The sequence below is a fragment of the Phodopus roborovskii genome, unplaced genomic scaffold, assembly GCF_943737965.1.
Source record: "Phodopus roborovskii unplaced genomic scaffold, PHOROB, whole genome shotgun sequence".
Classification (NCBI taxonomy): Eukaryota; Metazoa; Chordata; class Mammalia; order Rodentia; family Cricetidae; genus Phodopus; species Phodopus roborovskii.
This window is the reverse complement of record NW_026126448.1, coordinates 11,172,582-11,188,886: the sequence shown is the minus strand read 5'-3', so window position 1 is coordinate 11,188,886 and position 16,305 is coordinate 11,172,582. Positions and strand designations below refer to the sequence as shown.

The 16,305-nt window shown below is 42.4% G+C and overlaps 1 protein-coding gene across 1 annotated transcript in view; it reads left to right on the top strand.

Annotated features, from left to right (window-relative positions):
* LOC127225083 (zinc finger protein Rlf-like) overlaps nt 1–16,305 on the top strand; it is a 63,365-nt gene that overhangs the window by 25,329 nt on the left and 21,731 nt on the right. The window contains exon 3 of the mRNA XM_051188342.1: nt 2,622–3,032. Coding sequence (XP_051044299.1) covers nt 2,622–3,032 — 411 coding nt within the window. The remainder of the gene's footprint in view (nt 1–2,621; nt 3,033–16,305) is intronic.

The following is a 16,305-nucleotide window of genomic DNA, read 5'->3' as shown; positions in this document are numbered from 1 at the left end:
GATCCTAGATATAGGTGTCTGTGTAGTTGTCATTTTCTTCATTTCCTGGCTGACGCTAGCCAGGGGTCCAGGACCCAATTTTCTTGGGGATGCAGCAGGGCATAACTACAAAAAGTGTATATGAACTAACTGTATTGTAACTTCTAGGGAACAAAGGGGATACAAAACTCAGGATTTTTTTTTATAGGGCAGAACCAGAAACAATTTATGTGATCAATGAGTGTTTCTTGAATAAATGCATAGCCCTAGAGTCTTCAGGTGCCTATTAGTATGCATTGTCTCCTATCTCACTCCCAAACAACTTGAACAAAGTTTTGTTTTTGTCTCAGAAGCTCAATTTGGACTTAATGACTGCCCTACTTTTATTGTTGTGATTAAAAAAAAAAAAAAGGAACTTGGAGAAGAAAGGGTTTATCTGGCCTACAGGCCCCAGTCACAGCTCATCATTGAGCAACGTTATGACAGTAACTTAAACAGGAGCAGAGTGCAGAACTATGGAGGAAAGTTTCTGATTCGCATCCATGCTCATATACAGCTACCTTGCTTATACCTTCCTGTACCATCTGCCCATGGTGGCATTACTCACAATGAGCTAGGCCATCCCACATCAGTCAACATACTTAAAATGTCACACAGACATGCTTACAGGTCAGTGTGATGGACACATTTCCTCTTATGAGGATCCCTCCTCCCAGGTGACTCTGTTTTTGTAGTAAGTTCACAAACAACTCATCGGCAAAATGACTTATATTTCATGGAGGGGGTGGAGCATTTAGGTCATGACCCTCAAATCTCCTATATCACATTATACATTTACCTTCATCTGGACCCATTGTTTATAGACTCCCTCCAGTTGAAATAAGTGTATCTCTCGATGGGCAGTGGCGGTGCTTGCCTTTGATTCCAGCACTTGGGAGGCAGAGGCAGGAAGATCTGAGTTCGGGATCAGCCTGGTCTACAGAGCGAGTTCCGGGATAGCCAGGACTGTTACACAAAGAAGCCCTGTCTCGAAAAACTAAAATGTGTACCTCTCCTTTATGTACTAGACTAAATCTCTTGTGTTCTGGGTGCTACCTTCTCTGGCTTTCTCAAAGACTTTTCTCATTTTTACCAGTTAATTCCACACGGTGGGCTCCAGCGTCATTCTTCCCTTCACCCTCCCTCCCCCTCCTGTGTGTCTCTCACTGAAGTGCTGTGATTACAGGAGCTTTGCCATTCTTAAACAAGAAAAACAAACCTCATGACTTTTGTACTTAGTATTTCCTTGCCCAGGGAACTCTTTTGTTGTTGTTGTTGTTGTTCGCGTTTGTTTTCCTTTAAATTTCTTTTTAAAAAATTCAAATTAGGGCCTGATGAGATGGCTCAGCAAGTAAAGATACCTGCCACCAAGGCTGATGACCTGAGCTGGATCCTCAGAACCCACGTGGTGGAAGGAGAGCACTCCTAAGAGTAGTCTTCTGATCACTACACTGAACAGTGTGGCACATAGGCACTCACACACATCACAGTTCCCCGTACGTAAATAAATACATGTTGTAATTTTTTAATTTAGTTTTTCGTTTGTTTGGGATTAAAGGCATGCACCACCACATCCTGATTGTTGCTCTAATTGTCCTAGCTCTGTAGACCAGGCTGCCTTCGTACTCAAAGATCACCTGACTCCCCAGTGCTGGGATTAAATTTAAGGTGTGTGCCACCTGGTTTGTTTTTATTGTTTTCTTTTGATGAGGGCCCTGCTGTGTAGCAAAGCAACTCAGGCCATTTAGTGGCTTCGGAACTGCCTTACGAATGCTGATATTACAGCTTCTTTTCCTTCTCTTTTTCTTTGGGGGGGGGGCAGAAACTTTTTTGCTATGAAGCCAGGGTGGCCTGAATTTTCATTGGGATGTGCTGCTTTATTCTGTGTTGTTTTTTTTTTTTTTCTTTTTTCTTTTTTTTCGGAGACAGGGTTTCTGTGTGTAGCGCTGACTGTCCTAGAAGTAGCTCTGTAGAGCAGTCTGGTTTCAATGAAATTCACGGATATCTGCCTGCCTTTGCCTCCCGAGTGCTGGAAGTGCTGGGATTAAAGACATGGATCACCACTGCCTGGCTCGCCAGGCCGTTTTTTAAGCCTTTATCCATAAACTTTGGATATTAGTAAAATATCTATTTTTTCAGCGTTGGTGACGCACACCCTTTAACCCTAGCATTCGGGAGGCAGAGGCAGGGTTTCTTTGAGTTTGAGACCAGCCTGGTCTATATATCGTGAGTTCTAGGACAGCCAGGGACAAATCCTGTCTCAAACCACTCCCGCCCTCCCCGCCCCCAATTTTTTTCTCCCTTTTAGTAGAATCGTCTCAGCGCCATATATGTTTGGATGATCCTTTCTCCGTTGACTAATATTGACATTCCCATTATAAAATAAATCCCCTTGAGCTTGTTTTCAGTTCAGGCCTTTATTTATTTTCCTCCAACCGGGGATGCTTTTCTCCAGGCTTCACTCTGGAATACCTTTCCCTCGCTCTTCAGTACGCAGCTCGGCTGACATATTTCTCACAGCTCGATTGTCTCTAGGCCCTTGGCGCTCCTCGAGTCTGACGGGCCTGTAGAACCCAGGGCCGCTAGAACCTCGTCGTTGCTAGGCTGTTGCTAAGGCGGCTGCGGTGGAGACTTCTGAGAGGACCAACATTCGGCGTCCTAGTGACGGAATAAAGTTGGCGCCAGCGTCGCCAGGGAGTGCGTCACTATTCACGGGCGATCGGGGGCGGGTCCAGGCGGAGTCACGTGGTTTGGTTGCCTACGCGCTGCTGGGCCGTGGGAAGATGGCGGACGGAAAGGGAGACGCCACCGCCGGGGCCGGGGCTGAGGCTCCGGAGGTCCCGGGAGCCGGAGCCGGATCCGAGACTGAGTCCATGGCTAGGAGTCATCGCCCTGCATCTCCCGCGCCGGGAGCCCCGGGCCTGCGACCGTGTCTCTGGCAGCTGGAGACTGAGCTGAGGGAGCAGGAGGTGTCCGAGGTCTCATCTTTGAACTACTGCAGGAGCTTCTGCCAGGTGAGGGGCCGGCTAGCTGGCCGAGGGTGCAGGGCCGGGGAGGCCTGGGGAGGAGGCTCCGGGTCCGCCTTAGCAGCCGGGGGCTAGAGAAGAAAACGCCACCCCCGTGTCTCGCCGCGCCCCCGGGCCGGGCAGGCCCAGCTCTGCCACAACCCTCACTTCAGTCACTGCCAGGGCGGGTTGCGCTGGGCGGTACTGAGAGCCCAGAGAGCTCCCATGGAAGGGCTGTGCCCGGTCGCTGTTGCCTGGGTTCTGGTCGGGTGGTTGGAGCGCCACTGCCCCCCTGAGGGATCGATTGCGAGTTCCTGCAGGGAGACGATATTTGTTTATTTATTTTTATTTATTTTTTTATCTTTTTTTGAGTAGTGCGATGATCTCCAAACTGGAAAGCCCTGGTTTTTCTGAATAATCAGGAGAGGTGGGCTGGTGCCAGAGACTTATCTTTGGAGTCAGCATCTTTTGACTTCCCAAAGATAGGACGGTTGGTTTTGCATGGTTTCTAGAGCTTGCCGATTAGGGATTACTGAGCCGTTTGGTTGGTTGTTGGTTTCTTTTTGGTGGGGGGGGGATGGTTTTTGCTATTTTGGGCAGGTATGAAGAGATGTTCGTGCCATTCTTTGACCTGTTTTGTATTCATTTGCGGTTTTGTACTACAGGGAATGGGGCTGGTGAGCCTTGTAATGGAGATTAGACTTTGAGTGGAATAGGTCGGGCAAGAGATGTTATTGAGTGGCCTGTACATCTGGCAGTCAGGTGCTTGATCATTTTTGTGCGGGTTCCAGTCTGTGGGGCTACATGCTTACGGATGTGTTTTTAAGTTTGATCTCCATATTTTCCATGTTTTCAAGCGCCTCACAAGTGAAAATGCTTGCCGTTATTGTTTCTGCTCCTGGTACTTGCACTATCAGGTTTCAGCCATCCCTTTGCTCCTCATTTGGTATGCCTTAGAGAATACGAAATAATGGAAGTATGTTGGTACGTGCACTCCTAATGAGCAGTTGAGTGCTGAAAAATTGTGGAGTTACAAAGTTGTAGTTGAGGTGGGGAACAATTTGTTGTTAGTCCTGGACAGAGTTAAAGTTATCTGGGTTGAGTGCTGTTCATGTCCACTCTGACCCAGAACCTCATCTATTTGGAATTTTGTCTTTGCTAATCTTTTCTGTATATTAGCTCATTCCAGTTCTTGTGTGTAAAATCTTCAGCATTTCCTTTGTTGTGTATTTTACTAGTAATGATCATTCTTTTTAGGACAGTATTTATTCCACAAACTTTTGCCAATCTTTAGAATGGTGCCAGACATTTAACCAAGTGTTTGAGGAACTGAGAATAAGACTTACCTTGATGAGATGTCAGTGTTGGCAAAGCATGGAAGTGAATACCTGTAATCCCAGTAAAAAGGCAAGAAGATCTAGGCAAGTTCAAGGACATCCTGGGCTTCAGAATAGACTTCCAGATACAGTGTGATACCTCCTTTCTCAAATACACATTTCACACCACTCCTCAAATAGAAATGACAGTATTTTCAGTGTTATTTTGGTAGTGATTAGCAATTGTCATGCAGAGAATGTGAGGGGACATCCTAATGAGAATGATTGGGGGGGGTGTTACGTGAATGTAATGGGAGAAGCCACTTTGAATATGATAGACCCTCTGACTTAAAGCTTATAAATGAATCCTATGACAAGGGTGACAGCTCTCTAGTGCCAGAGGTAGAGCTGAGAAGGAACAGAGAATGCTTGTGGGAGGGGAGGGAATTAATCGAAGAGAGAGTGGGGGCAAGAAACAACTGGGTTTTGAGTAGAGCTTTTGAGCTGGAGTTACCTATTAGCAAGGATGACAAATGAATGTAAGTAACTATGTTGGATCTTCTCAGAATATATTGTACCTAAGTATTCTGGAAAAATGTGACTGTGAATTTGTAGCTTTCTTGGTTCCACTTTTTCTCCCCTTTCTCACCTCTGTAGACCAGGCTGGCCTTGAACTCTGTCTGCCTCTGCCTCCCTCTAGAGCACTGAAATTAAAGGCACCACTACTGCCCAGCTTTGGTTCTACATTTGAAAGGCAGAAAAAGAAACACTTCATTGTACAGTGCTGAAGGAGAGAGGCTGGGAGCATATACATAAAAACTGGTGATTAGTAGTACATTATCATAAAGGGCAGACACCCTTGACTCCCCCAGCAAGGAAGATACCCCAGCCTCCAACCTCCATTTGGAGAAAGAGAACATTCCCAAAAGTTGTCCTTTGACCTCCGTGGTACAACACATCTGCACATAAATGTTTTTTTAAAAAAGTAACTTAAAAAAAAAAGATTAATGCTACACTTTTTGATACTGTTGAAAAATTGATGATGTCTTTAGATTTTTTTTTTCTATGTTTAGAAAACCAAAATTCTCACAGTCTGGGTTAGCAAGGTGATTCGGTGGATAAAAGTGCTTACTGCCAAGTCTGATGACCTGAGATTGACCCTGGTGACCCACATGGTGGTAGTAGACGAAGTCTTAATCCCTTAGGTTTTCCTCTGACCTCTGAATATACACTCTAGCATGTCCCTCAATGAATGAATGAAGGACTGAGTTAAAACTTTAAAACACTTTGAAAGTCTCAGAACTGGTGACTCTATTTGTTACACAAGTTTTAAAGGCTTTTTAATTAAGCTGTATTTAGCATACATTAAATTAGTAGACAGGTGATTACCAGTCAAAGTCAGTTTAGGAGTAAACATATTTCACACTTTTAGATTCTAACTTTGTAATAACGTTGCAGATGTTTTTGTTTTTGTTTTGTTTTGTTTTTGAGACAGGGTCTGACTGTATAGCCTTGGCTGCTAGACCAGGCTGCAACTCAGAGAGATAAGCCTGCCTCTGCCTCACAAGTGCCAGAAATAAAGGCTGTATCACCACCATGCCCAGCTCAATTTCATAGAGTTTTAAGGATTAAAATACTGCATCTTTTTGGATTTGTTACCAAGTAGAAGGGTTTTGAGTCAAATAGGCCATACAAGAATTAGCTCTCTATGGGCAGGGTATGTGTTCCAAGACTGTCAGTATCTGAAACTACAGATACTATGAAGCTCTTTACATACTCTTGTCCCCCCATCCCGGATTTACCCATGTGGCAGGTGAGATGGTTCAGTGAGAAAAAGCCATTGTTGGAAACCCTGATAAACTGAGTTCAGTCCCTAGGACCTTCAGTGAGAGAGCTCTCCAAAGCAGTTCTCCGACTTCCAACAAATTTTCCTTGGCATGTGCTCCCACTGACATAAATAACACCTTGTCATAGTAACACCTTATCATAGAACAATTACAGCTTGGGTTTTAACTCTCATCTAGACGGTCACATCATACTAGTCCTATTTTTCAGGTGGGGTTTTGTATTGTTGTTTCCTGAGACAGAGTGTATAGGTCAGGCTGTCCTATAACTCACTCTGTAGAGCAGACTGGCCTGGAACTCAGAGATCCACCTGCCTCTGCCTCCCGGAGTGCTGCAATTAAAGGTGTGTGCCACCTGAGCTGGGCATTTGTGGCACACACCTTTAATCCCAGCAGATAGAGGAAAGGGAATCAAGAGTTTGAAGCCTGGACTATATTAGACTTTCTCAGGTAACAAAACAAACAGCATAGTCTGGGGATGCAAATCAGTTGCTACAGTGCTTGCCTGCAAGAAGCCCTAGGCATGGTGTGCACACCTGCACGAATTAAATTAATACGCAGGAAGTGAAGGCAGGAGGCTAAGAATTTGAAGTTGGGTTTAGGATGTGGTCTTTGGTAGACTGCTTCTAGCATGCCTCAAGCTCTGAGTTCAGAACCTAGAACCCACTAAACTGGATGTGTACTCAGGACCAGAAGTTAAGGGTCAACCTCAGTTATAAAGCCAGTTTGAAGCCAGCCTTGGCTGCAGGAGAACCTGTCTCAGAAAACAAAGCAAGCTTATGTTGTAGTGTTAGAGTATTGGGATTATAGGAATGTGTTGTGAATCACCACCCTGCCTGACTGGCTTTTTAAGTCTGTGTCACTATATAAACCTGTATAGATCAGGTATAGGACTCTGTAGACCACACTGGCCTTTAACTTGTGATCCTTCTGCCCCTGTTTTATAAATGCTAGGATTGCAAGTGTGGGCTAACACAGGAAGTTATTTTTTTACCTGGTAGCCTCAATGCTTGACAAGTGTTTACCACTGAGCCCTTCCTGTTGTGTTTGACACTTAGTTTCAGCTGTAATTTTTATTGCCATCAATGTTTTAGTTGGCTTCCTCCTATTTGTAGGTTTATTTTCACAAATTTCTTGCTTTCTGATTAGTCTTATCTATGGTTTGCATTTTTAAAAATTCCTGTAAAGAGTGTCTTGCTCTATTACTCACCCACCCGCCCTCCTTACATCTTTCAAGACAGACTCTAACTGTCCTTAGCTAGCCAGAAACACTGTGTAGACCAGGATGGCCACACTTGTCTCTTTGACTTCTGGAGTGCTGGGATTACTGGCATGAACCACTGCACCCTCTTTGTGTGCTTTGTATTTAATAGTATAATGCTGACATATAAATTATATTTTTAAAAGATTTGTCCTCCTGTGTGTGTATTTGTTCGTGTTCTTGAATGTATGTGAGTGCCGGAGGAGGCCAGAACAGGGTGTCAGATTCTCCTCTGAAGCTAGAGTTACAGCTACGAGGTGTAGCTGCTGAAAACTGTACCCTGGTATTCTGAAAGAGCATAAAGGTCTCTTAACTGCTGAGCTGTCTTGTCTCCACTGTCCACCTCAAACAATTAGTTTAATGAGCTATAGTGTAAGAACTACATGTTACTTGCAAGAGATAAGAACTTTAAAGGGAACACCTGTCTGGAGTACAGAACCAAGTAGGAGACTGACCACTTCTAGAGAACATTGTCAGCTCTTATATGTATAAAATGCACACATTTCACGCTGCACATTGTGGGGTTAGGGAAGATAAACAGATAATAAGAAAAGCATTTTGTTATTGTGCAAGAGTTCAGTAAGCAAACGAACAGGGCAACAGTGCAGAGATGCTGAAATGGAGAGAGCTTGGTGACCATGAAGATTCTTCAGCTCAGTATTTTCAGTGTATTTTTAAAAAAGTTTAAATCAGGCTAAAGGTGTTAACTAGAACAACAAAATTTGTCTTACATGCTCAGGGTCCTGGGTTCTATCCTCAGCACTGCAGATATTCTTTAAACCTTTTATTATTGTGTGTGTATTCATTTTTCTGTGATGTGTACCTGAGTGTAAGTATGTGCATATCATTGTGGGTGTAGGTGTAGGTCAGGACAACTTTCAGAGAGTCCACTCTCCTACCACAGTGAACTCTGGGAATTGAACTCAGGTTGTTAGGCTTGAGCAGCAGGTGCGTTTGTTTGCTGAAGCATCATCTTGGCCTGCAAATGAGTAATTTCAAACACATTGCTTCTCTTCTGCCTTCTCTTGGGAGACGATGTCTGGATAGCAATCATATGGCAAGTTATTCTTTGAGCAGAAGCTAGCTTTGTAGCTTGTGCAACCCAAAGATTGAATAGTGACCTTGGAAGTAGTAGAAACTTAGGTTGTTTTGTCTGCCATGGGACCATTGTTTCTTCTGCTGTTCTCTGAGACAACTGCTGTTCTGTTCCATTCTGCCCATCCATTATTTGAACCTTGTTAGTAATAAATAAATAGGAAGCACCATTAATTGTAATACTGTGAAAACTGCCAAAACATAGGCTCTTTGTTTCATTCAGATCAACACCTCTTCCAGGGACCTTCCTTGGTTTTGAAGAACAGGTCTCGCTATGTAGCCCAGGCTAAGCTGCAACTTGAATCCTCAGCTGTCTCAGTGATAGAAGTGCAGGTGTGAGCCACCACCTCCAACCCTGGTTATCTTATCTAAAATAACACTTCCTAGTTATCTTCAGGTCACTATCTGATCGGTCTGACTCCCAACTGGACTGTGTCAAGAAAAAAGAGTTCAGAGTAGTTCCTAGCACTTTATGGGAGTGCAGTAAATATGATAGCTGCTGGGTTTAAGTTTTTCTTAAAATGTACTTATTGTGTGTGGGGGGGGGGCACAAGGTGAATGGGTATGTGGAGATCCAAGGACAATTTTATGGAGTGGCTATCTTCTACTACTGTGTAGATCTATCTGATTGAATTGGGGTTATCAGATTACTTGGTGGTAGATGTCCCCACCCAAGAGCCATTTCACAAGCCATCATCTTGTTTGTCTTTGTTTGAGACAGGGTCTCATTGTAAGCTACATTGGCATGAAGCTCTTCAAGTAGCTGGTGCTGACCTTGGAACTTCTGCTCCTCCTGTTTCTGCTTCCTGAGTGCTGGGCCTACAGGTATAGGCCATCACATTGGTAGCACCATAATTTAACCATATGTGTTGTGTTTTGGTTGTTACCACAGATGTTCCAGAGAACCTCTTTAAATGTTTCTTGGTTATTTATATCTGTAACATAAATTCCTAGATTAAAAAAGAATGTTGATGGGGGCTGGAGGGATGCCTCAGCAATTAAGATCACAGACTGCTGCTCTTCCAGAGGATCTGAGTTTAATTCCTGGTACCTACATGGCTGCTCACACTGTAGCTCCAGGGGATCCGACACCTCCTTCTGCTTTTCATGGGCATTGTACATACACTGTGCACAGATATTTGCAGGCCAAACACCTATATACATAAAACAATTTTTTAAAGTGTTGGTGGGTACTAGTCTGCTATACCAATAAATTGAATGTGTATGTCCACTAGTTTGGGAATCCCTATTCCATATATATCCTTGCTAATTTGGTATTATTAAACTTCATACCTTTAATGTTAAAAGCTTGTTCTCATCTAAATTTGCATTGAAGTAACAAGTGTTTTCCATGTAAATTACATACTTAATTTTTTTTTAATTTTTATTGAGAATTTCGTGCAATATGTTTTGGTCATATTCATTCCAAATTCCTTCCAGTCTTTTCCCACCTTCTCTCCCACCCAGCTTTGTTCCCCTCCCCACCCCCCTACAGTCCAATTTGTGCTGCCCAGATACTCTTGGGAATGGGACCATTCCCTGGGGCATGATCAGTCTACCAAGGGTTGCACCCTACCTAATTCAGGGTTCAATCTTACAGAAAGCTCTTTGAATAGCTATCAGTTGCCAATAAACCTTCATTTAGGGCAGTATTTGGTGCTTACTAATCTCCTCCATGCTGGGATTTGTCTGATTTGAGCTTCTCTGGATCTTGCTTATGTTTTCACAGCCATTATGAGTTCTTATGTGCAACTGTCCCTTTTTGTCTAGAAAGTACTGTTTGATTGTTGTCCACCACCTCTGGCTCTTACAGTCTTCATGTTCCCGTGTTCTCAATCATCCTGGGAGTCTTTGTGGGGGGGGGGTGTCTTTTTTTTAAGGCTGAGCATGCCAAAGTCTCTTACTCTCTGAGTGTTGACCACTTATAGGCTTCTTGTGTTAATTTTTTATTTACTATTTCAAGAAGCTTCTCTGGCTGGGTGGTGGTAGAACACATCTTTAATCCCAGCATTTGGGAGGCAGAGGCAGGTGTATCAGTGAGTTCAAGGTTATACATTCCAGCACTATGAAAGCAAAACTATCAGAATGAAGTATCCAATTGAGTACCAGCTTAATTTCCTTGTCCCGTCCTACACCCCCCCTCCGCCGTCTTACTGTCAAATTGAGGGTAACCAAGAACAATGGCAATAACCTGTAGTATTTGAGGTTCTATAGAACCCCACTAATCAACAGTACCAAAAGAGGTAATCAGCAGTCCCTGGTATTGGACTTTTTTATTTGTAGCCTGTGGTACCTGGTAGGGGTACTGTTGCCCTATTTTAGGGTAGCTGCATTTACTCTATGTATATGTACATATTCCAGTAAGCTTCCACAGTAGGTTTCCATATGATCTTTTTCTAAAGGCCTTTAGTGTTAATGTATTTTCACATTCCCTGCTGGACCCTGACCTCCTACTCTCCACACCATTTAACCTTTCTTTTTCTTTTAGTTCCTTTATGACTAGTTTTCTGACGAGTATTTCAAATAAAACATCCAAAGCTTCAAAGCTAGCACTCACATGAGAGAAAACATGCAATATTTGTCTTTCTGAGTCTCAGTTACCTCAGGATGATTGTTTTTCAGCTCTGTTTACCAGGAATTTCATAATTTCATTTTTCTCAACAGCGGGAGAATATTCCATTGTGAAAACGTATCACATGTCATTGTGTTCATGAGCTGATAGATGGCTAAGCTATTTCCATTTTCTGGCCATTTTGAATGGAACAGTAGTGAACATGGGTGAACAAGTGTCTGCAGTAGGATAGTGTTTTGGGTATATGTATACCCAAGATCAGTAACGGGGTTTCTCAATCTGTAGGCGCTGGCTGGCCTGAAATTCTCTTTGTAGGCCAGGCTGGCCTCAAAACACATAAGAGATCTGCCTGCCTCTGCCTCTGTCTCCCAAGAGCTGGAATTAAAGATATGACTTGAAGTTTCTTTGTGTATGTATATGTTTCTTCTTGTACATCTCACTCTGTTGAACATTGGTAATAAAAATAGGTAAATAGAAAACACAGCTAAGTATACGATCATAAAGCTTGCCAAAGTACAGTTGCTTTGTTTTCATTAGGATCTGAATGCCTGCCACCTCTTCTGAAGCTGCTCTTTGGTTTTGGGAGGTGGGCACATGCCCACACATTTAGAGGCTAGAAGTCATATACCTTACTGAGACTTTTGATTTTATTTTATGTATCTTGTTAAAATGTTATTTAAGTCATTAAAACTATATTTTATCTAATTACTAAATTTACCCTGCAGTCTTGAGTGATTTTCATGAGACAAGCTCTTAAGTTTTATAGCTTAGGTTTCTAACTTCTTAATATTGGCATTATAGGTGAGTACCATTACACCAGGCTCTAGTCTTAAAAATCCCCTGTAGACCAGGCTGGCCTCGAACTCAACAGAGATCCATCCACCTGCCTCTGCCTCCCTAGTGCTGGGATTAAAGACATGTGCCACCAATGCCTGGCAAAATCCTATACTTTCTTAGGCTTACAAAAAGTAGACATAGCAGTGTATGGTGGCTTACTACTTACTGTAAAGTGAAGCAGGAGAATTGGGAGTTCAAGGCCAGTGTTAGCTAGATGGGGAGAGAGTCTAGCCTAGGTCACATATGACCCTATCTCTAAAACAAAACAAAGCAAACAAATAACAATAAAGGCAAAGAAGATAATATCCCAGAGTTAAGGCACAGAATCTGCTGAAGTGATTGAGAAATGTGAGAGATTTGTCTTTTGTTTTTCTTAGAAATGGTTCGTCTCATAGTTGAGTTCTTCTATTGCTGTGAAGAGACACCATGACCAAGACAACTTAGAACAAAGCATTTAATTGGGGACTGGCTTACAATTTTGGAAGAGGAGTCCATGATCACCATGGTAGGGAGAGAGGTGGCAGGCAAGCATGTCACTGGAGCAGTAGCCAGGAGCTTACTTCTGAACCACAAGCAGAGGCAGAGTCTATTGGTGTGAACTTTGAAACCTTAAAGCCAACAACAAGGCCACACCTCCTAATCCTTCTCAGATAGTTCCTCCTGTGGGGGCCATTCTCATTCAACTCTATAGTCTCTGCCTCCTGGGTGCTGGGATTAAAGGTCAGTGTCATCTCACCCTGGTCTGGAGAGATTTCTCTTTTATGCATCAATGCTACTAGACTCTGGGAACACTAAACCATAACTTTCTTACACGTTGATGCTTGTCAGATTTGTAGACAGGGACATGCCTTTAGATTTCAGTCAGCTCTAGGCGTTTATCATTATCAAAGTAATTGAGTGTATCTTTTGTGTGTGTTTTTGTTTGTGAGTGTGGTACTAGAGATTGAACCTAGGCTTTCCTACATGCTAAGCAAGTAGTTTGCCACTAACTTAACTGTGTATCCTTAGCCTTTACACCTTTTATTTTGAAACTAGATCTCACTACATTGTCCAGACTGGCCTTACTCAAAGTTACCTGTTCTAACCTTAAAACTTTACATTATTCCAAAACTAGGATTACATGCTCATGTCACAATTTATAATTATACAATTATAAATTGTATAATTATAGTACCAAACCAGAAATGTATAAAAGGGATGATGACTCCTCCCACTCTAGTCCAGGCTCACCTGGAACTCACTTTGTAGCTCAGGCTGGCCTCAAACTGAGTCTAGACTCTTCCTGAATCTAGATTGCTAGTGTAGTAGTAGCTACCATCCCTGGTTTGTGTGGTTCTGGGATCAGACCCAGAACCTTTTGCAGGCTAAATAAGCCCTATGCCAATCCCCAGCCCCAAGGGATGAGGGTGGGTTTTTTGTTTTGTTTTGAGATGTTATTTAACTGGAAGTATTAAGATTATATTTGTGCCCCTGATGAACCATCATTCGCTCCTCTAGAGTAAATGCTTATCCCAATGGAAGAAGCCTCACTACTAATTTAACTAACATTGCTTATTCACATGAGCTGTTACACTTACTCTTTTAATTTGGCTTTAGTTCTTTGTAGTGAAGTCTTGATTTCTACTTTAAAGGAATTGTGAATGCAAATGTCAATTTAGAGCGTATTTTCCCCTAACAATATAGCAGTTAAGTGTGTAAAAGATAACATGCATGCTTGGATTGGCCTGATGTTTCCTTGTCATGAACTAGAGAGCATGTGTATGTATGTACTTTTGATGTTAGGAATTTGTACTTAAAATCTTCCATTCTAGCCTGGCAGTGGTGATGCACGCCTTTAATCCCAGCACTTGGGAGGCAAAGGCAGTTCAAGGCCAGCATGGTCTACATATTGTTCCAGGACAGGCTTCAAAGCTACACAGAGAAACTTTGTCTCTGGGGGGGGGGGGGAACTTCCTTTCTAATACCCGTCGACTTTTAACCTGTATTCTGTCTCCACATTTAGAGGTTATGATAGGTATTTGCTACTATGCTTAGCTCAAAGGGAAGGTTTGTTTTGTTTTGGACTGGGTCTTTATGTAGCCCAAGTTGGTCTCCAACTTTGAATTCCTGATACTCCTGTCTTCATTTCCCCAATGCTGGAACACAGGATTGTACACCACACCTGACTTATGGACTGCTGGGGAGCCAATCCAGGGCTTCTTAGATGTTAGGGCAAGCATTCTATAACTCAAACTATGTCCCTAGCCTTCCATAAATGTGTATGTGTGGTGTGCTTGTGTGTGTAACTGAGCTGCAATCTTTAGCCCCCAAGGATCCCAAAGAGAGGGTTGGGGGGGGATCTGTATACATCCTTGAATGTGTATGGAGTTCAGAGGACAGCGTATCTTCCTCACTTGCTCTCCCATTTTAGTTAATGAGGCAGTCTTCAGCTGAGCCCAAAACTTACTTATGTTTGGCTACTCTAGCGGGTCTAGCAGGTCTCCTGGGATCCTGTCTCCACCTCCTAGGCAGTTGGATTACAGGCTGGCTGCTACATCTGCTTGGGTTTTATATGATTGCTGGGTATCTGAACTCCTGGTTCTCACAGTTGAAGGACAAATATTTTATCCATTGAGCTGTCTCCCTGTCCCCCAAAGAAGTTTGCAAAGCAGCTGTTTTCCTGTCAGTGTATAGCTAATGGATAGGAAAAGTTCCTGGAGTGTTTGTTGTTGCTGGATATTTGATCACATTGTGTACCCAATATCTGAAAAAACCTATTTCTAGTTGTGTGGCCGAGCCCTATCACACATCTTTAATCCAGGAGCTTTCTGCTTGGATATTATAAATGGGATTAAATAAAGTCAACCATAAATGAAGAGAGAGCAAGCAACCAGTTGACCGGAAGGGAACAAGAAAAAAAAAAAAAAAAAAAAAACATAGACAGCAAGAGGGAGTCAGGAGGATGGAGAGTGAAGTGCAGAAGGGAGGGACATTCAGTTTGAGAAAGGGAGGTTGGAGACATGTAGAAAGAAAGCTTCTTGGATGTTGATGGAGTAGGAAGGTCATCTGGGTGCTTTCTCTGCTTCTCTGAGCTAGCAAGCTTTCACCCCAGCACCTGGCTCCTTAGTCTTAGTAAAATCAAATAATGGAGGTTTTGTTTTAAAAAGTCACAGAACATTTTTAGCATACTTTTAGATTTAGAGACCCTAGAAGGTTTTCTATATTATCAATTACAGTAAACTTCTGTTATATTGAAGTAATAGATACTCATTAATGGCTTGTAGTAGATATAATAGATTCTACCTTTTGTAACTAATAAAAGGTGTTATTTTCATTTTGTGTGTACATCAGAGTATAGACCTAGAGAAGCCAGAAGAGAGCTATAGTTTGAGGTGTTTGTGAGCCACCCTAAGTGATAATTCAGGTCTTTTTCAAGAGCAGTATGTACTTTTACCCACTGAACCGTTTCTCCAGCCCCATTTTATTTTGTTTTTGGTTTTTCAAAAGATGGTTTCTCTGTGTATCCCTGGCTGGCCTTGAGCACTTAGAGATCCACTTGCCTCTGCTTCCCTAGGATTAAAGATAGCAGGCTACTATAGACTTTTTTTTTTTTTTTTAAAGCTTGGTTATTTGCTTATTTTATGTTTAAATTATGTGTTTCTCTTTTTCCTCCATTTAGTTATTGATTGATTGATTGATTGATTGATTGATTGATTGATTGATTGAGACAGAGTCTGTCTTAGTTCGGTTGACTCCTGATAGTGCTGGGATTACAGGCATTCATTACAAAGTCCAACTATGTGTTTCGTTACAATATAGTATGAATATGTAAAAATTTTTTGAATTTATAACCTGGAAAATTTATGTCCCTAGGAAAAATAAAGCTGTATTTCTCTAATTGTAGAATTTTGTGTTTGAAGTAAGAACTTTGGAAGATATTTAGCATATCTACTTGTCAGCTAACACCTATTTAATTTTTTAATTATATTTTTATTGATAGAGAGAGAGAGCACAAGCCACAGTCCCATGTGGGAATCAGAGCACAACTATCATGAGTTTGTTTAGGTCCACAGTTTTGGTCTCAGGGATCAAACTCATGTTATCAGCCTTAGTGACAAGCACTTTTTCCCACTGAGCCATCTTGCTGGCCCTAAAACCTGTGTTGTGTTGTGTTTTGCTTTGCTTTGAAGCTAGGATGGTTTTGTGTGGTTCAAGCTGATCTTGAAATCACTGTAGGTTTTTATTTTATTTTAGACAAGGTGTCTGTATATATCCTGACTGGGTGGAGCTAGAGATGAGCCTGCTTCTGTTCTTAGTTCTGGTATTAAAGGCATGTAACACTCCACCATGCCTATTAAATTTCTTGTAGTAGATGGCA